The sequence below is a fragment of the Elaeis guineensis genome, chromosome 15 (assembly GCF_000442705.2).
Source record: "Elaeis guineensis isolate ETL-2024a chromosome 15, EG11, whole genome shotgun sequence".
Lineage (NCBI taxonomy): Eukaryota > Viridiplantae > Streptophyta > Magnoliopsida > Arecales > Arecaceae > Elaeis > Elaeis guineensis.
In genome coordinates this window covers 67,892,013-67,913,117 of record NC_026007.2, presented here as the reverse complement: position 1 = coordinate 67,913,117, position 21,105 = coordinate 67,892,013, and the positions used below count along the sequence as shown (strand labels likewise).

At 36.1% G+C, this 21,105-nt stretch overlaps 1 protein-coding gene across 1 annotated transcript; it reads right to left on the bottom strand.

Moving 5' to 3' along the window:
- Window positions 1-1,192: 1,192 nt before the first annotated feature.
- Window positions 1,193-2,698, bottom strand: LOC105058388 (heavy metal-associated isoprenylated plant protein 23). The gene is made up of 2 exons (XM_010941310.4): window positions 1,916-2,698; window positions 1,193-1,823 (listed from the first exon to the last, which is right to left on the bottom strand). The coding sequence occupies exons 1-2, from the start codon at window positions 2,064-2,066 to the stop codon at window positions 1,525-1,527; spliced, it is 450 nt and encodes a 149-aa protein (XP_010939612.1). The 5' UTR covers window positions 2,067-2,698; the 3' UTR covers window positions 1,193-1,524.
- Window positions 2,699-21,105: the final 18,407 nt, after the last annotated feature.

Here is a 21,105-nt window from a genome sequence, read left to right as displayed (position 1 = left end):
AAAACTCATTTTAGTTCTTACAAAACTGATTACACATTATCCTCAAAAAAACTGATTACAAATTAAAAGAGAACCTTCCTAACCCTTTCCTTTCTTTATTATTATTAGAAGTGGGAAGCTTTGGGCGGCAAACTTTTGGAAATTTTTGATTACATCTTTCTGCACCTCACTCCTAGCACAAACAAGGTCTGTTATAATGGTCTTTTCTCAGATGGAAACATTGAACTTTAATGCTGCACAGGTTCTTTCAAGAGATTTCAAGATTGGAGCTTCAAGAGAAAAAACCAATCTCCTTGTTTTCTATTTGTTATTCTAAGGTGTCGAACTACTAGTTTGAAATGGCACAGGACAATGAATGAAGAAGTTTATATGCAACTACCGCATCAAATGCTTCTTTAGTCAAATCCAGCATTCCGATGCACATGCTGTTTGAATCTAGCAACCCAGTCTGTTCGATATCCCTCGGATTCCATAACCCATTAAGAGCCAAAATTGGAGGAAGAAAGGCCGGTGCAGAAGAGGATTCGGCTATCATAATTGCCTGACTTCGAAGATATTCATCAAAGATTAATGCACATTTATTACTGCATGCATTTGATGGGTGGTGAAGATTTACACATCTGTCGATATATGTCATGTCTACTGTGAGACCAATAATACTACTGACTGAATGATTTTCTACGTGGTTGAGTGTATTGAAAAGATTGTATGGATAAATATGAAAGATGTTTTTTGATCTTTTGGGAGATTTCTAATTTTTTAAGATGTATTCGTATTATAATTGTACGAACATCTATTTTATTAAATAAAATAAATAAATAATAATCGCACTTGTAAGTATAATGATCATCAAAGAGTGGTTCATATGATAGTACTTGTACAGGGGTCATACGGAAGATGTCCTGTATTAAATTTAATTTAATCAAAGGTGATCTTTTTTAAATTTAGGCTCTGATCTCCACCTGTCCCCTGGGTCCACCTGCACCCCTTTCTGTTTCTATGTTTGTCTGGCAGGCAGCAGTTTTCTTTTATTTCTGATTGTTGTGAACCTTAAGATATGCATCCAGACATGTGAACAGGAAGTTCTGCACAGATGTCAATGAAGCATCATCACCCAATAAGAAACAATTCAGGGAAAAAAAGAAACTGAAACCTTATACAAAAGGAGAACAAAGTAGATAACCTGTAGCTGTTCCATAACAACCCACACCTCATTTCCAACTGGTCCCAAGAGTGAGACTGTTGCTTAGTTTCAGTAGTTCACACTGCTTCCCATCATACATGACACCAGAAAACAAAAATAAGACACCGACCTTCCCATCATACATGACACCAAAAAAAAGGGATGAGACACCAACACTTGTTTACTGCAAAGCTACACCCCTTCCAATCCAAACCTCTTAAACTTTGATAGATAGAGGCAAATAAATACAACTGTTTTTTTTTTTTCTTCGCTTGATAAAGGTAGGGGAAACTGAAAGTGGTCAGCTGAGGCCCCTGGAATGATGGGAAAGAAGAATTCCTTCACATAATGGAGCAGGCATTTGGGTTCTCATCACTGAACAAGTTGGTGAGCTGGTCCTCCTGCCTATATGGTTGGCTGGAGATGGTGATGGCCTCCACATTCCTCACATAGCCAGGAGGTGCCTTCTTGTCATAGGCCTGGGCAGCATATGGGTGCATGACCAGGTTGTAAGGAATATAAGGCCATATCTCTGCCTTTTTGCCTGTGGACCTGGCCTTCTTCAGGACTTTGTGTTGCTCAACGTAGCCAGTCACGGTCACCTTGTTCTGCTTCCTGTTCACGTCCACTGATTGAACTCCTGCAAAGGTTGCAAGGAAGAGAGAATATTAGAACATGAGTTCTGTGACAAGATCCTAGCATCCAGTAGAAGAAGAGGAGAGGAGCAGATACCTTTCATTGAGGAGAGTGCCTTCTTAACTTTGCGCTCACAGCCCTCACAATCCATCCTGACCTTGAGCTCCACAGTCTGGAACTGTTTCCTCTTCTTGCGCCTGCGGCTACCGGCCAATAAGCCTGCGAAGTATTCTAAAGCGCCTCCCATGGTGATCCTTTTAGATGGAAATAATTAAGGAAGATAACTAGTAGAATAGAAGGATAGAGGTGCCTACAAACTATAAGGCAGAGTGGTTCAATGTAAGCTCTGTGGATTATTGGATTTAGGTCTGGGAAAAGATTAAATAGCAAGGCAGGCTGGTGTCAAAAAAAGGTCGTGGGAAAAGACCAGTCACAGCTTTTCCTTGAAATGGGCAAGCAAACCAGAGATAAACAAGGCTGTTGATGTGATCAAAGACAGAGAAAAGCAAAGAAAAGAAGGGCGATCGAAGAGAATATTAGAGGAAAGAAGAGAAACGGAGAGAACCTTAACAAGGTTTGCTGTATGAGAAAAACTATGAAATGGAGCGAAGAATTTATAGAGCTCTCTGGGGTTCTTCCAGAAGCTAAAAGATCGAGAGGCTTCCTTGGATACCTTTCCTTACACCTCTCTCTCTCCTTCTTCCTTCAGTGCAACTAAGATTCACCCGAGCCCCTTCATTTATAGGCCCGTGGATGGCATGTGACCAACCCAAAGGATCTCACCGCCCAAGGATCGAAATTCAAAAAAGCAAGTTAGTCCACAAAAAATAAAAAAAAGGAGCTGCTGTAGGAGTCCCAAAAGGAAACAACAGTGTACTCGTGTGCTCTTTGTTGGGACTCTTAACCTCCAAAATAATATAAATGGTGTCGTGCGTACGTAAGAGCGGAGAAGCTCAGGCCTTGAGGTGCAAGAAAGCTTTGGGACTTGGGAGAAGTCGGCACTCATTGGAAAATTCATTGAAAACGACTGTCCTCTCCCTTGGAAGAAGGCAAAAGTTGGTGCGGTCCATCACCAAGGAGATGTTTTTGGCCTGCCACGTTTAGCCATCTAAGAGGGCCAACTGCATCATGGAACAAATGGAGGTGTGACTAGTGGCTATGATAGTTTTGACTAGGTTGTCACTTACTTGTTTCTCTTTAATTGGAAGCATGCATGTTAAAGGTTTCCTCTTAGAAGACTTAAAAAATGAGTGATTAGACTGTGATTGGAGGTGATACTCTCCAAGTGAAACACCACAAAATGGCTTTTTCGTTGGTCATCGTGACAGGTGTCAGAGATATGTGATCAAGTTATCGAGTAACCTCTATCTCAAATAATAATAATAATAATAATGTTCTCAAGTAACCTAGTTTTTTTCTCGGACTGATGCTGTAATGACAGCCCTGCATGCATTTGATGAAATAAATGACCCGAAAAGCCTGTTGCATGCTATTATTAATTAAAAAAGAGGAGAAATTGTCATTGTGATGCTTCATTAAATATGCTGTCTGCTGCGCTACTTAAGAACAGCTGGAAAGTTGGATATATAGAAAACTATAATCTCAAGGGTGTGGTTGAATTTGAAACGGAGCTGCGTCCACGAGAAATCTCTCTTCCTCTAAATCTCTCAGGCTCATTTGGTTGACGAAAAGTGAAGAAAAAAAAGATATTTTCTAAGAAGTAGAAAAAGAACCTCTTGTTTCATTAAAATTTTAAGAGAAGAGAAAGTGAAAAAAATACTTTTCATAGAAAGTCACTTCTTACATTTTATGGAAGTGGAAACCATGGAGAAGATGGATTTTGACACTTTCGTGACATGAGAAGTGGTGATATTTTTTTCTTTCCTAAAATATCCTTTTAAGATCCATAGATAAAATTTAGTAAAATATCAATAGATGGTTAGGATGAAATACTGAATTGTAATATAATATTATATTAATATTATCCTAATATTTATATAAATATAATATTAATATTTATTATATTTTAATATTAATATAATATTTATATTAATATAATATTATATTTATATCTATATTAATAAATTTATTATATTAAAATATTTATATTATATTAATATAATATTAATATATTAGTATTATATTAACACAATAAATTATTATAGTCTAATGTTATATTTATATTAATCTAAATATAATATTTATATTTATATAAAGTTTATGAGTAGAATGTATGATTTTATATCTAATAAAGGTATAATAGGTATTTTACACAGTTCTCTTAAAAAAAATATGTGCTCATCCAAACATAAGCTACTTTATAATAAGTCATCTTCTTATAGTCAACCAAACATATTAAAATCTTATTCCTAGCTAGGAAGTAACTTTTTAAGAAGTAACTTTCAAAAAAATTATTTCCTAAAAAAAAAAATTCTTTCCAAGAGCCAAATGAATCCTCAATGAAATATCATAGTGTCTTATACTCAGGATGCTCTCACACTAACCTTTTCACAGAATAGTGAATTTCTTTTACTTAAAAGGATGTATCTACTCTTTAAACTCTTCAAATAAAGCAGGAATAAGATCTCTATTAAAAAGTCTACTTATAGACTTTTCAAAGTTGTATCTAGGGTTGTTATTAATCATATAAAACCATTCATTTAACAATCTAAGCTTTTGCCTTGCTGGTGTGGCAATGTCGTAAACCGAGATATACAATGTCACACTTGCTTGGCAGTACTTCATTTGTTACTCAAGCTGTATCTGCCTACAAATCTTAGAATTTATTATAATGCCGATGACTATTAACTAAATTTGAAGCAAGTGTTGTTGATGCATATTTTAAGCTAGCTTTGACAATGAGAATACAACCACCATCCTAAGATGGGGTAGAAGTCATTAAATTGCAGTGCAAATACAAATTCATGTACATAAATACTTTGTAATTAAATGATTTACTGCTGTAATTAAATTCTGTTTCTGCTATCACAAATAAATATTTAACGTGGCAGAGCATGGGGATATGTTAAACTGTGAAGTAATTATTCATAGGGAAAGTGGTCTACCATGAACTCATCCTCCAAACAAAGCGGATGCTCTCGATTTCCAGCCGCCAATGTGTACATGTTCTCCTCTAAGCTTTTTTTCCATCCATACTTTGCTGAGATTTGATCGAATAGAAGATTCTTAAAGGTAAGCTGGAAAGCTGGTGCAGCCAGGTAGAAAGATAGCATCCTGCTAATGGTTAAAGAATATAATGTTCCCAACTTTCACTTTGACCTTAGTCTTTTTTTGACGCTTTGGCTATATGCCACTGGCTGCATCTAGTTCGGTTCTTTGTCGCCATGCCTTAGCCCATAAGAAAAAATTTTGCACCTATAAGGGAAAAAAGTATATTTTTTTGCCAGTTGAACCTCCCATTAGGACTTCAATTGATTCCACCAAGCTATTTTCATGGTCACAATAAATAGAAATTGCTTGGTAGTTTCTCTCTTTTCTTTCTGTGAAGCTTCTGATAGAATTTATGCCCTAAGAACATTTTGAAGCATCAATGGTTCAAGACATCATTAACATTATTTTTTTAGAGACGAACTACGTGGCAAGCAACTTAACAAACTATCACCGATTACTAGAATGAATTCCATTATCTTAGTTAGTATTACAACTATGAAAATATGAACATTATAAGATGGGTCATAAGAATTTGCATTTCTTTGTGCCTCAACCTAGATGAGTGCTTGAAATTTATTATTCACCTAAACTAAAGGAAAAATATCACAGCATTGTGGCTTTTAGAGTTAACGCATCACTAAAAGTTTATTCAAAGTTACATAAAATTATATAATTTTCAAAGTTTTTTTTTTTTTTTTTTTTTTTTTAAGACTCATAATTCATACCATCCTATAATGAATACATCTAAGAAAGTCCAAAAAACAAAATATCTCTGAAGGCCTTCGAGCAGGTGCAGAGCCAGCCCTCAACATCTCACCACAGTACTCGGTAACGAAGGAGGCTGTCTAGCTTGCAGCCTCATTTGTCTTGTGGTGGTCATGTCTTGCAAAGATTGGAGGGGCATCCCAGGCCTAAATATCAGCAAAATTTGTCTTTCACGAGGACATGCGACAAAATATCAGTGTACGATAACAAGCTGGTCACAGCCATGCAGCCATCGTAGACCACCGACTCAAATACTGCTGCAAACTGCCAGTAGGCCAACAGAAACGTAGCATAGAGCTTTACATGCAATCAAATTATAAAACTCCACTCTTTCCACATCCAAGAAGGCCAAAGGAAAGGAGAAGAATTGAGGGGACAGGAAGCACAAAGTTATCACAATGACCTCATACCAGGTATGGGGTTCTAAAACCAAAGCAGCGTACCAAATGCAGTCACCACTGGTAATGTACAAATGAACGAAGGAAATAATTGGAGTGACGGATCTTCCAACTTAATTTATATTTTCATCCATTAGCAACAACTATAAAACTGAATGGTGTGGAAGATCTAAAGTGAGCTTTAAAAGGCAAATCGTTTAGGAATTGGGATCGAATTGAAGGCATCCTCTACTTTTTGTAAAGGAGATGTCGTGTCTCACATAGAACTGTGGGCTCATCCACGCCGATCATTTCCATGCACAATAATTGGTGGCCCAATATTTTAGTCAGTGGAAGGGCCTATGTGAATGAGTCCTGTTGATATAAAAAAAGAACTCAACAGAATCAACATCAGCAAGTGCAGCTCCGCCGGCTCCGTAGAGTCGGCTCCACCGCCGATAGCAATGCAGCTCCGCCCGACTCCTACAGCCGACTCCACCGACGACATCAGCGCAGCTCCGCCCGGACTCCTACGGGAGCCGGCTCCACCGACATCAGCCAGCTCCGTCCGGACTCCTACGGAGCCGGCTCCACCGCCGACAGCAAGTGCAGCTCCGCCCGGACTCCTACGGGAGCGGCTCCACGACGACATCAGGCAGTCCGGACTCCTACGGGAGCCGGGCTCCACCGCCGACAGCAAGTGCAGCTCCGCCCGGACTCCTACGGGAGCCGAGCTCCACCGACGACATCAGCGCAGCTCCGCCCGGACTCCTACGGGAGCCGGACTCCGCCGCCAACATCAGAACAGCTCCGCCCGGACTCCTACGGGAGCCGGGCTCCGCTCTCAGTATCAACTGGTGGTAAGCTCCATCCGGACTCCTACCAGAGCCGGACTTCTCCCTTAACTTTGATTGCAGTGCAGCTCCGCCCGGACTCCTACGGGAGCCGGGCTCCACCGCCGACAGTGAATGCAGCTCCTCCCGGACTCCTACGGGAGCCGGGCTCCGCCGACGACATCAGCGCAGCTCCGCCCGGACTCCCCCGGGAGTCGGGCTCTGCTCACGACCCCTACCGCCAGGAGGACCTTACCCGGACCCCAACAGAAGCCGGGCTCCAGCCGTTGCCGAGCTTCAATCGACAGATCCGCGCCCCCTGACAGGCCCTCAAAACGGCCACGACCCTGCTCCACTTCCTGTGGCAGACTCCGCGCAGTACCATCATTCCCTGACAGGCCGCAGTAACCATAGCCGCCCTGCTCCACTTCCTGTGGCGGACTCCGTATAGCTCCACTATCCCCTGGCAGGCCACAGTGACGGCCACGAACCTGCTCCACCTCCTGCGACGGATACCACGCGATTCTCCTACCCGCTGACAACGGACGCTGCTCCACCCCCGGAACAGACTCCACGTGGCGGGCTGAGGTGATGGCCATGTGTCTGCTCCACTAACTTCCGCAATCAATTCCCCTGACCGTGGGCGGCCCACTACCAGGCGGTTACAAACGTCGCCATCAACCCGTTGCCTCCTCCGCCTATAAAAAGGAAGATCCAGATACGCTATTTTTTTAAGCTCATTCTTCCTTATCTCAAAACTCTACTAAATTCTCCGTTCGAGCACTCCATTCTTGTTGAGGCAGAAAACTGACTTAAGCGTCGGAGGGTCTTGCCGGAGCAACCCACCTCCGGTTTAGACTTCCTTGTAGGTCCGGCGGCGACCGCGGCTTCCCCGACTCCAGCTTCTCCGGCGCAAGCGGATTTTTGCACCAACAGTCCTTTACTAATTAATATAAAAAAAAATTATTTATTTAAATAATCTGATCCTTAATTTATCTATCTCATGCAAAATCGGTAAAACATCATTTTGAATGATATTTTATCATCGCCACATCACCCCCTATTTTTCACGTAGACCACATCAAAAAAAAATAAAAATAAAAATTAAAAACCCCAAATAATATGGCGTTTTTAAAAACACCATATTATTTGATGTTTTTTATTTTTCCCCCAAAAAAAAGAAAAAATGATAAAAAATAAAAAAAATAAATTTATAAAAAAATAAAATTTTAATTTTGATAAAAATAAAAATTATCATTTAAAATTAGTATCTCCATTTCAAATTATCTTTTTAAAAAAATATCTGAAAAAAAATTGTTGTAAAAAAAAATTAAAAATACCATTAAAAAAATCGAAAAGAAATAGAAATTATAATTCTAAAATTTAAGAAAATAAAAATTTTAATTTTAATTAAATAAAAATCATCATTTCAAATTACAATCTCCTTTTCAAATTAATTTTTTTAAAAAAATATAATAAAAGAAGAAAAAAATAAAAAAATAAAAATTATAATTTTGAATAAATTTTAAAGAATAAAAATTTTAATTTTAATTCAAATAAAAAAGATAATTTTAAATTATTTTATCCATTTAAAATTATTTTTTTAAAAAAATATTCAAAAAAAATCTTAAAAATTAAAAAAAATATCATAAAAAAATAAGAAAAAATGAGAGCCAAATAAAAATTATAATTTTAATTTAAATAAATAAAAATTTTAATTTTAATTCAAATAAAAACCATCATTTCAAATTACTTTCCCCATTTCAAATTAATTTTTTAAAAAAATATGTCAAAAAAATAAAAAATAAAAAAAATACCATAAAAGAGCAAAATATTTAAAAAATGAAAAAAAAAATTATAATTTTTAATTTAAAAAAATAAAATTTTTAATTTTAATTAAAATAAAAAATATCATTTCAAATTACTTTTCCATTTCAAATTATTTTTTTAAAAAAATATTCCAAACAAAGAAGTAAAAAATGAGAAAAAAATAAAAATTCAAATGTTAACTCAAATAAAAAATATAAATTTAAATTATTTTTTCATTTAAAATTAATTTTTTTAAAAAAATATCCCAAAAAAATTATGGGGTTAAAAAAATAAAAAATATCATAAAAAAAAAATATCAAAAAATGAAAAAAAAATAAAAATTATAATTTTAAATTTAAAAAAATAAAAATTTTAATTCAAAATTTTTTTCAATACTGCACCGTACGTAGCTGTTTGTGTCCATACCAAATCGAGACATACCAGTGCGGTCTGATTCATCTCATAATTAAATTATCCGATATACTATTATTATTTACATTATAATTCTATAGTCCTTTTAGCATAATTTTTTCTCTCTTAATGTTCTGAGACATATTAGAGTATGTGTAACCATATCCAAAAGCATAATATTCGATCATTTGAAATTAAATAATATAAAATAAAATCAATAATTAATAATATTAAATAGAATAAAAATGTCAAGCATACAAAAAATAGTACAATAAAAATTTAAAAATACTAAGTACAAATCTAAAAAAAATTAAGTCCCACAAGGACGTCGTGGTGCCCGTGTCGCTTGGACCTTCTCAGAAGGTCCTCAACGGCTGCTTCTGCTCCTACTGTGATGGCTCCTCCCCTATATCAGTGGAGGAGGTCTGCTGGTCATGCTGCTCAGGAATAACGGATGCTGTCGGATCATCTACAGACTGAGCGACCCGCTCAACCCTCTCATCTGGATACACGGATGGGCCTGAAAAAAATTATCATACTCATGTGGCCAACTGGTATCCGGTGATGTCATATGGGGGATGTAGAAAGAAGAAGGTGCTGCCATCTGTGGATAAAAGGTGGTGGCATCTGTGCAGCATCTAGTGATGACATCTGCGGAATATGTAGTGATGACATATGTGAAACATATGGTGACGGCGTATATCTTATATCTGGCGTATCGGCTGCTCCATACCAAGGCGCACAGCTATATGGATCAACATCAATCACCACCAATATTTCGAAACTTGTTCTCTCTATCTCACGCAGTATCGAATCCGTTCGTCCTCATCAGTCGTAGATAAAGCACGACGAGCGTCCAACACAAGATCCGACATAGAATCAGTCTACAAAATAAAAATAAAACAGTCAATATACTGTCAAATATAAAATAAAAATATAACACAAATAACATAAACTAATTTTCATAGTCTTACCAAAAAATGCACAGCAGAACTCTCACTCTCGTATCCGAAAACTGCATACCGAGGCTGTCCAATGACTCACACTGTAATGCTAAAAAATCAAGCCATGTAGTCATCGATATATGAACGATCTCTCAAAATGAGATCACTATGAACAATGTGATCTCGACGTGCATCCCAAATATCGATGTACTCTGCATGTCTGATATGCCAGTCAATATGAGCTCTCCCTCGTCGATCAATACGATGAAGTCCCTAGCTGGTATCAAACTGCTCTGGGATACCCTGAATCTGACCAAACTGCCGCAGGACACAATCGGAAAGATGCCACTCTACCACATCAAAATAAATAAGTGGCACCCTAGCAGTCCATATGTCATATCCAACTGTACACATCTGCGGCAATATAGCCAATATCTCATCTGTATATGGCTCCCACAAAAATGATAGAGTTAAAATAAAAAAAATTAGTAAGCAAAAATTTTAATAGATTATGAATACTGTAAAATGATATTTATAAAAAATTCAGAATTTATCCATCTATATATATCAACTAATGTATCCAACTGGCACCTATAAATCCGTGCCACTCTCGTCGATATGTGATGAACGTTGAATGCAATGTTCCATCTGTTTCACAATCTACTCATGTTAAATAAATTTTATCGAATTTAAAATAATAAGTTTCAAATAAAAAAAATAATATTTTTATACCTATATCCCAATGGTCCGTCCAGTCTGAATGAAATATCAGGATCATGCTGCTTTGATGGCATCTCGAGCAACTGTCGTCGTAATGGACTGATAGTCGGCATACGCTCCCATACCCAAATCTGCAAATTTTAAAAAAATCATACATAATATACCCAATATTGAAATATAATTGAATATTAAAAATAAAAATTTTTAATTCACATACCTGTAATAATACAAGATAACCATCAATCTCGCTCTGATCAGCATAAGAACCCCGACACATAGCTCTATACAGGCAAGCTAGTACTGCACTGCCCCAACTGAGTCTACGAGCGAAGTCTAAATCCTCTAATAATGACAAAAATATCAACTTCATCTTATTCGATGAAGTATCGGGTAACAGAACACCACCTAACAATCGCAGCACCTGACCCCTAATATATTGCTGCACCATCTCCTCTGGTGCATCATCCACAATATGAAAATGTTGATAACGATCATCCAAACACTCAATCCTGAGTCGTGAATAATCGAAAAAGTGTGCATCGGGCTCAAACCCTAGCAATCGCAAGCACAAAGCCTGCCACTTCAGAATGGTAAGTGTGGGATCAACTCGGTAACTAGATCGCCATCAACTGGTAGTCCGGTAAGGATGCTAACATCCTGTAAAGTGATGGTCGCCTCACCAAATGAAGATGAAATGTGTGTTCTCTGGATGTCATCTCTCAAGCAAAGCAGTAATAAGACCAATGTCCATCTATATACACTGATCCGATATACTCCATAGAATCCAAGATATCGTAAATAATCCAGCACTCTATGTGGGATGTCCTCTGTCCTCCAGAAGTCAGCATCAATCATCGTAGACGAAGGTGTCTGAGTTTCTGCAATAAAATATAATAATTAGATAATGTATATGACTTTTCAAAAAAAATTTAAATAGTAAATAGGATTGAAATGCTTACGCCGCCATCTAAAATAGTCTGTGATCGATGGTGCTCCTGTAATGTAAGAATACTGCTGTCTCGAGGACTGGGATACCGCGGATCGTAAGCCATAATACGCTAATGAATCTAAAATAATGATATTATCACAAGTATATTAAAAAATAAAAATATGATATGATAGCCATTCATTTTATGAGAAATATATTTTAAACATAATATTATCATACAATACAACTTAAACACAAAATTCAGTACATCTCAGGATATTAAACACGTATATTCAAATACAATCTCACAGAAATACATAAAACAATGACGAAAATATATCTTCGAAGCCTTTAATTTCTTTCACTGCTTGAAGTTGAAGTGTGTTGAAGTATCTTAGGACAGTGACGGCGGTCATGACCCTATTCCTTACAAATGCCACAGTGGTTCTTACTTCTTATTTGCCTATCATCCATCTCATTTCGTAGTCTTGTTGACTTTGGTCTATCTTTCTACTTGGGTCTCAAACGATGATGATCAGGAATACATTTGAATATACATGTATGCATCCAATAATCTTCATGTGGTAATGGATTAAAGTCACCGCTCCAAGCATTCATATATGCTGTAATTATATATACATCATCCACAAAATTACTAAAATGTACAGCAATTTCTTGACACACAGCTAAAACGTGCGAACATGGATATTTGTACATGCTCCACTTTTCACAAGAATATTTTCTTTCAGCTAAAGTAACAGTATAAAAATTTTTCACCTCGTAGTCCTACGCTTGCTCTCCTCGTAAGTACTTCATATATACCTCTTTAAAGGTTGAATGCTGTTACTCGGTGCTGGTTAGCTTTAACTTGATCTTCAGCAATGTTAATTGCAACATGAGAAGTAAAAAAATTATTTAGATTCTCCTCTACATATCTCAAAGCTTGGGCATATCTCCTATTAAAGTATTTCACAAGACGATAAAATGTCATTTGAACACAAGCTGTAATTGGTACATTTTAGCTCCTCGTAAAACACTGTTAAAAATCTCTGACAAATTTGTAGTTAAGACACCATAGCGCAGGCCATCATCATGTGCCAACGTCCACTTCTCCTTTTCTATCTCGAACAACCAGCTCCAAGCCTCTTCATTCACTGTTCTGATCCTACCTATGATAAAGTTGAACTTGCGAACTTGATGAGCGCTTCCTGCTTGCCATACTGCTCTTTTCAGCTGCACATTTTTAAAATGAGTGTTGAAATTACTGCAGATATATCTTAAGCAGTATCGGTGATAGGCACGTGGTGGACTCCATCCAATAGACTCATCTACGATGATATTTAATATACTTGGATGCCTATCAGAAATTAAGCATATTTCATTTCTACCTTTGACGATATGTGTTCTGAGCTAGAAAAGAAACCAACTCCAACTTGCAGTCGTCTCCTCATCCATAATTGCATATGCTAATGGAAATATCCCATTCTCTGCATCAATTTCTGTTATAATTAACATCTTATCTTTAAACTTTCCATACAAGTACGTGCCATCAATGCTGATTACAGGACGGCAGTGCGTAAAACCCTGGATAGATGGTTTGAAAGTCCAGAAAATATAATTTAAAACTCGGACATTGGAATTCACAGTTTGAAAAAAATTCTATGAAACAACTGTACCGGGATTTGCATGTTGAAGTACAGCCATATAATAGGGTAATTTAGCATAAGACAGCTCCCATTCTCCATAAATATCAACCAATGCCTTCTGTTTTCCACACCATGCTTTCCTGTATGACACTATATATTGAAATTGATCATTAACGGCTGCCACAACAGCTTCAACTTTGATACCAGGATCTTTCTCAACAATATGTCGGACTAGTGTGCCAATCATCCTTCCACTGACATGTTTGTGGTCTCGACTCAACTCCGTAAACAAACAAGTGTGAGGACCCTCATATTTTGTGATTTGAAAATATTCATATTTTTTCAACAATGCAGCACGAAGCCTTCATTTACAATTTTGAATATTATCTGATGATGCGCATCGAACGGACCATAATTTCGAATGCGATTGAACTACATTGTATGTCTGATGCTTTATAATATGATAAAGATCAATAGCTCTCCTTACATAATCTTTACTCTCAAACATTAAACCTTTGGAAAATTCAGTCATCGAGGAGTCCCAAAACTGATAGTCAGGTCAATCTTCGACCAGCACTAACACAACCACCATCATCTAAATTTATATCGTTAAAAAATTATGGGGGTTCGTACAAACGAGGTTGAGGTTCTCCCACATTAATATTAGCCTAAACATCTTCATCATCATTCTCATCTTCACCATCATCATCATTATTGCTACTGTCCTCATCTATTCAATAGTCTTCATCTCCGCTTTATCTGTCTCAAAGCCTAGATAATCAAATTTATTCCACCGACTACCCAGTCATCGTTCCCTATATGAGTGTCGTCTTCCGCACTTACCACTACTTCTAGCAAAGGAGAAGTCACCATAGCAGAAGACACAGGAGAAGTCACCATAGGACTCTGAATAATTGGACAACTAGGGCCGACAGTAGTGGAATATTGTTCTGCAAATACGGCCTCAACACTATCGGTTTGCACCATAGGAGTTACGAAAAGTGAGGAAGGCCCAACATTATTGTCCGCTTGAGTTAAAAGCCGACTATAGTATCCAAAGTTCGGTATATCTTCCTTTTCAATATATAATTCTAAAAATCGACATTCTGCATATTTCAAAGAAAAGTCGCATTTCTTCGAATCTTCATCGTCATCAATTAGAACTAAGATATAATTACTCTGCATTAACTGTCCCGACAGATTAGGAGATTTTCATTTCAATTTTATTTCAAATTTTTTTTTGTCTACAGGAATACTGCTGTATAAATGGTCCAATAATTCTTGACGTGATAATGATGAAGATACTCTAATCATCCGATTTACAGAGTGACTGTACTGCACACCAGTTTCATCATTCTGTATCATACCATCATAGTACAATAGCACACGAACTCGAGTACTGACCATTTTCTCAGAAAACTTATGACAAAATCAAAATCAAAATATTTAGTATTACTAATTATTTTATCGTTTCAAAAGATTTACATGATAAATGCATCATATCATCAATAAATAGGTACAGATAGATCCTATCCCATTCGAGAATTGCATTAATTCTATAGGTTAATTACATTAATAAATGATACGCAAAAGAGACCGAAAGAAATTTTGACAGTATTTTTTCTTAGTTCTCCCCACACGACTGAAAATGTGTGAGGAGAACTAAAGAAAAATACTGTCCGAAATTTTCTCAAACCCTCCGCATATCATTCGAATAATGTAATTGCTTATAGAATTAAATACAATTTTCAAACTGTCCAAACTGGACAATCAATTGACCAATGTATATATTTTACGGTACCCGTATAAAAATATATAATCAAATATATATTTTATATGGATATCGTAGAATATCCTACATTGGTCAACTGACAAGTCTATATTTTCATGAAATGTAATATATTTTAAAATTTTAAATTATGATCAAATCAAATTTTAAAATAAATCTGAATCTAATAAAATAAAAATAATAAAATAATAAATAATAAATAATAAATAAAAATAAAAATTAAAAAAACTGAAATAGAAGGGTGCCGCAGGGCTGCACGGGCCTGCCATCGGAGGGCCGCCGCAGCGGATCGAAAGAGAAGGGGCCGCAGGGCCGCACGGACCTGCCGTCGGGGCGTCGGGGCCAGCCACCGGGGCCCGCCACGCGGATCGAAAGAAAAGGGTGCCGCAGGGCCGCACGGGCCCGCCGCGGAGGGCCGCTGGGGCCGGCCACGGCCCGCCGCCTTTGGGCCGCCGTAAGGGCCCGCCGCGGCCCATCACCGGGGGGCCACCGGGGGCGGGGGGCCGTCGGGGCCCGCTGTGAGGAGCCACCGTCGGGCCACCGTGGGGAGCCGCCGCTGCGGCGTGCGGGCCTGCCGCCGGCCGTCTGTCTTCGGACGCCAAGGAAAAAGAGGGAGGGAGAGAGAGAGAGGAAGAGGGAGAGGAGGGGGCCGGCCAAGGGAAGGGGAGGGCCGGGGCCCGTCGTAGGGGGCCGCCCTCTATCGCCAGCGGCCAAAGAAAAAGAGGGAGAGAGAGAGAGGAAGAGGGAGAGAGAGAGGAAGAGAGAGGAGGGGGCCGGCCAAAGGAAGGGGAGGGTCGGGGCCCGCCGTGGGAGGTCACCATCGGGGCCGTCGCTGGGGCGCACCGGCCCGCTGCCGGCCCTCTATCGTCGGCGGCCAAGGAAAAAGAGGGAGAGAGAGAGAGGAAGAGGGAGAGAGAGAGGAAGAGAGAGAGGAGGGGATCGATCAAGGGAAGGGGAGGGCCGGGGCCCGTCGCTGGCCCTCTGTCGTCGGCGGCCAAGGAAAAAGAGGGAGAGAGAGAGGAAGAGGGAGAGGAGGGGGCCGGCCAAGGGAAGGAGAGGGCCGGGCCCGCCACGGGGGGCAGCCGCTAGGGCCATCGTCGGAGCGCGCCGGCCCGCCGCCAGCCCTCTGTCACCGGCGGCCAAAGAAAAAAAAGAGAGAGAGAGAGGAAGAGGAGAGAGAGAGGAAGAGGAGAGAGAGAGGAGAGAGCTCACCGCCGTCGGGAGGTCGCTGCCATGCCATCGGAGAGGAGAAAATGCTGGAGAAGAGGGAGAAGAAGGAGAGAGGATTTTTTTTTTTTAGATTTTAAGCTTTAAAAATGCCAAAGGGAATGGCATTTTCAAAAACGCCATTCCTTTGACGTTTTCCTCCATTTTTTTTCTTTTTTCTTTTTTTTATGATTTTTTATTTTTAATTTTTTTACTTATTTTTATGTGATTTTTTAATAAGTAAAATTAATTTAAAATGGGCAGAGTAATTTGAAATGATAATTTTTTATTGAAATTAAAGTTAAATTTTTTTAAAGTAATAATTACAAATTTTATTTTTTTACCATTTTTATTTGAATTATAATTAAAATTTTTAAATTTTTAAATTTAAAATTATAATTTTTATTTTTAAATTAGAATTATAATTTTTATTTTTTTTCAATTCAATTCTTTTCCCTTTTTTTTTATGTATTTTTTATTTTTTTACACCAATTTTTTTCTTTTTTTTAGATATTTTTTAAAAAAATAATTTGAAATGAGGAAAGTAATTTGAAATGATATTTTTTATTTTCATTAAAGTTAAAATTTTTATCTTTTTTAAATTTTAATTTACAATTTTTATTTTTTTCACATTTTTTTTCATTTTCGTATGGCATTTTTTTCTTTTATTTTTCTTGAATTTAAATTAAAATTTTAATTTTTTATAACTTAAAATTATAATTTTTATTTTTTTCTCATTTTTATCATTTTTTTCTATTTTTATGAATTTTTTTGAGGTATTTGTTCATTTGTTTGGAATATTTTTAAAAAAATTAATTTGAAATAGAGAAAGTAATTTGAAATTATATCTTTTATTTTAATTAAAATTAAAATTTTTATTTTTTTAATTTAAAATTATAATTATAATTTTTTTATTTTTTTAAATTTTTGACTTCTTTATGGCACTTTTATTTTTTAATTTTTTATTTTTTTGAACATCTTTTTTTTAAAAATTAATTTGAAACGGAAAAACTAATTTGAAATGATGGTTTTTATTTGAATTAAAATTAAAATTTTAATTTTTTAAAATTAAAAATTTTTATTTTTATTTTTATTTTCATTTCTTTCTCATTTTTTCTTTTTTTATGTTATTCTTTATTTTTAAAATTTTTTAAGATTTTTTCGGTATTTTTTTAAAAAAATTAATTTTAAATGGACAAAATAATTTAAAATTATCTTTTTTATTTGAATTAGAATTCGAATGTTTATTTTTTAAAATTCATTCAAAATTATATTTTTTATTTTTTTCTCAATTTTTTCTTCTTTAATGATATTTTTAAAAAAAATTAATTTGAAAAAATTAATTTTATGGTATTTTTTATTTTATGCTATTTTTTAAGATTTTTTTGAGATATTTTTTTTAAATTAATTTTTATATAATTTTAGAATTATAATTTCTATTTCTTTTCGATTCTTTTTTTAATGGTATTTTTAATTTTTTTTACACAATTTTTTTTCAGATATTTTTTTAAAAAGATAATTTGAAATGAAGATACTAATTTTAAATGATAATTTTTATTTTTATCAAAATTAAAATTTTTATATTTTTTATAAATTTAAATTTTTTTTTCCTTTTTTTTATTTTTTTTTTTTGAGGGAATAAAAAATGCCAAATAATATGGCATTTTTAAAAATGCAATATTATTTGGCGTTTTTAATTTTAATTTTTTTTTTTTTGACGTGATCTACATGAAAAATAGGAGGTCACGTGGCGATGATAAAATGCCATTCAAAATAGCATTTTACCGATTTTGCATCGTTCTGATAAATAAGTTAAAAATCAGATTATTTAGATAAATAATTTTTTTTTATATTAATTAAGAAAAGGACTCCTATGTGAATTGCTCACAAATTAGGGATGGGAGTGCAGTAGCACGGACAAACGGCCGTCGCATGGGAGTGTCCTGGGTGTAAAATTTTCTGTGTACAGGGACTAACGATGGGCGAAAATAAAGCGAATGGATTTAATCTCCTGGAGCCATATAAAATTTAGTTGATTCTTTAGCAGCACAGATGCTGGGCCATCTAAGTTGGTAATGCATATTATATTTTGTATACGGATTGATATAGACATATGTTTAGCTTCGTATCAATTATGTCTCCGATAAACTGAAGTATTTATACAAAATCAAGGAACCGAATGATATCTTTCAACTAAAAAGATCAGTTGGAAGACATCATTTCTATCATTGTCAATGGAATGTTTTGCTCCAGGATGTCTATCATAAGCTCATGCTATTCCATTGCCTCACCGCATCCTGGATTTTTTTTCTCTTCCTGTTATGTTTCAGCTGCTTTCCTTCTCCTTGTTACTCTCTGGGCGTCTTCTGTATATTCCTTTTTTTTTTTTTTTTGGTAAAAGCGTCTTCTGTATACTTGACCTTCAGTTCGGTTAAGTATTGTCAGTTGTGTATTGTAATCACTTGTAATTTTGCTCTTCACTTAATAAAGCTTGGCTCCCTCGCCTTGTGGAGATGGAAAGGGCTTAATGAAAAAAATATAAAATTTATGTAGCATTTTGAGGGCAAGAATAATTCGACCAAACCTCAGAAATTGCCCAACAGACGTCCTTCTTGTGGAAAAAAGGAGTTTGGGACCACAAATAGGGATTAATCCATCAAAATAGCTTGGCATTTGGCTGCCTCACCAACCGCCTTTCCAATGTCATTTGGAGAACCTTTCTAGACTTTAAAACAACTGGGAATCAAATCACAAATCCCTTCTTTGCAAAGTATGAATCTAAGCCTTCAACCATAAATTCTATGAGATGACTCCGACAGAATGCAGATTAGGCCGAAGATTGAGATGACTCATATTTGTAGAGAAACTAACGGTGTTGCAGACTAGATAGCATCATATACAGTCAATCATATAGAGACTATAGATTGTTGAGATAGAGATTTTTTCTGAATTTCTGATTTATCTTTCTGATTTTCATAAAGATATTTATAATAGACTAGTCTAATACATCCAAATTTATCATAACAAAATTGAAGGTCATTTTCCCATCCTCTTGCAGCCTAGAACAGCATAAAACAATCTCAATCATACTTTTAGAATTTTCATTATTTTCTGATTTAGACCTTGACAATCTGCATGGCATTACACTCGCTAGTGGGTTTTTACGTTATCAAGACTTCAAGAAGGGAAAAAAAACAAAAGACTACAAGGAACACAAATAATCAGCGAGCTCTTAGAAAAGAAGTTCAAGATCGACCAGTTCCGCTTGACCAACAGTACCAGAGATCACCAGCAAAATAGAAACATTCAATAAACATAAAATGACTTTTATGTGCATTAAAACATAATTTCAATCTGATCTAAAATCTGTAGTCTTTAGAAAATAGCGGCCTTTTTTCGATGCCTTTTAAGGCCTGGAAACAAAGTCCATGAGACTTCAATAGTTTCATCAGATCTTGCTGCAAATTCGTTAACACGTCCTTCACGGTTTTGACTTCAAGTCATTAGCAAAACAGATACTGACTAGCCAACCATTTAGGCATTCCTTCTATTGTGTGGAAGGGAGAATATTTGGAAAAGATGGTACGACATCCCTAGAAAAAAAAAAAAAAGAATGAATGACAGAATCTTTACAAATAATCAGATTCAAAGCTCTTAGGTTTTTGATATGGTAGAGATTAATCTCCCTAGTTTCACAGCACCTATGCCTCCCCACCAAGCTCTCTTATTGCATATGCAAACCTCCACCTTTTAGGTTCTTTTCATCTTCGACGCACCAATTCTAACTTGATCGGTTTAATAAATTCCTCAGTTCCACTCATTTCGAACCATGTCCATCCTAGTTTTATTGATGCTCTCAGCTCCGTAAGATTCATTTCATATGTACACAATTTTCAGAGCTATATTCTTTTGCACAAATTTGAAACATTTTGGAAAAGTAAGTGGTCATAAAAATTACGCAGTATAAATTGATAGTCTACAGCCCAGAGATGGATTTTCTGTGCCCAGTCAATAGGCACAGGATGCAAGTAGAGTTGGACTGATGATTAACCCATTGGAGAATTGTGTCAAATGAAAGAACCTTGTAACAGATGCAGTTCATATCTATACCGACGATGGATGAAGCCTTGAAACAGCATAAACGACACCAATGGAGAAGCATATTTTGCTAGCAGAGCATTCACATGCCAGATTAGGACGAGCCATGATCTATAATTCATTTCTAAGATCAAAGACAAGGATCAGTAGAAAGTGACAACAAGCATGGCACAGTCCATCCTCTGTTCTCACTCCAATGCTCCACAAGATTTATAAATGTTTTTTGATTAAGAAAATACAGGTTCAATACAAGATTTGCAGTACTGAATTGGCATATAGGCATATAGTTTCATACCATACCAACGCTTAGTATACCCCACTATCTTGTACTATATTAAATATTTACATTATAATAAAATAGTATCGGTATAGGATCTGATTCTCGAGACGGCTATTCTTGATTCAGTACTTTATGTAACATTGTCAACGACACAGCCATTAAGATGTGCTGAACTATTAGTAGTTATTAAGTTTTAGTTACCAAAAAGAAAAAGTAGTTATTAAGTTTTTGACATTTTAAGTAGTATAAAGGGTCAAACAATGAATACAATTTTATGCAGAATCTGGATTTACCAAATAAGGATTTTCA

Bases quoted from the DNA above. Each gene is read 5' to 3' on its own strand.
- LOC105058388 (XM_010941310.4), bottom strand. From the start codon at position 2,066: ATGGGAGGCGCTTTAGAATACTTCGCAGGCTTATTGGCCGGTAGCCGC. The intron at 1,824-1,915 runs GTATCTGCTCCT...CAACCTTTGCAG, and splicing joins GGCACTCTCCTCAATGAAAG to GAGTTCAATCAGTGGACGTG.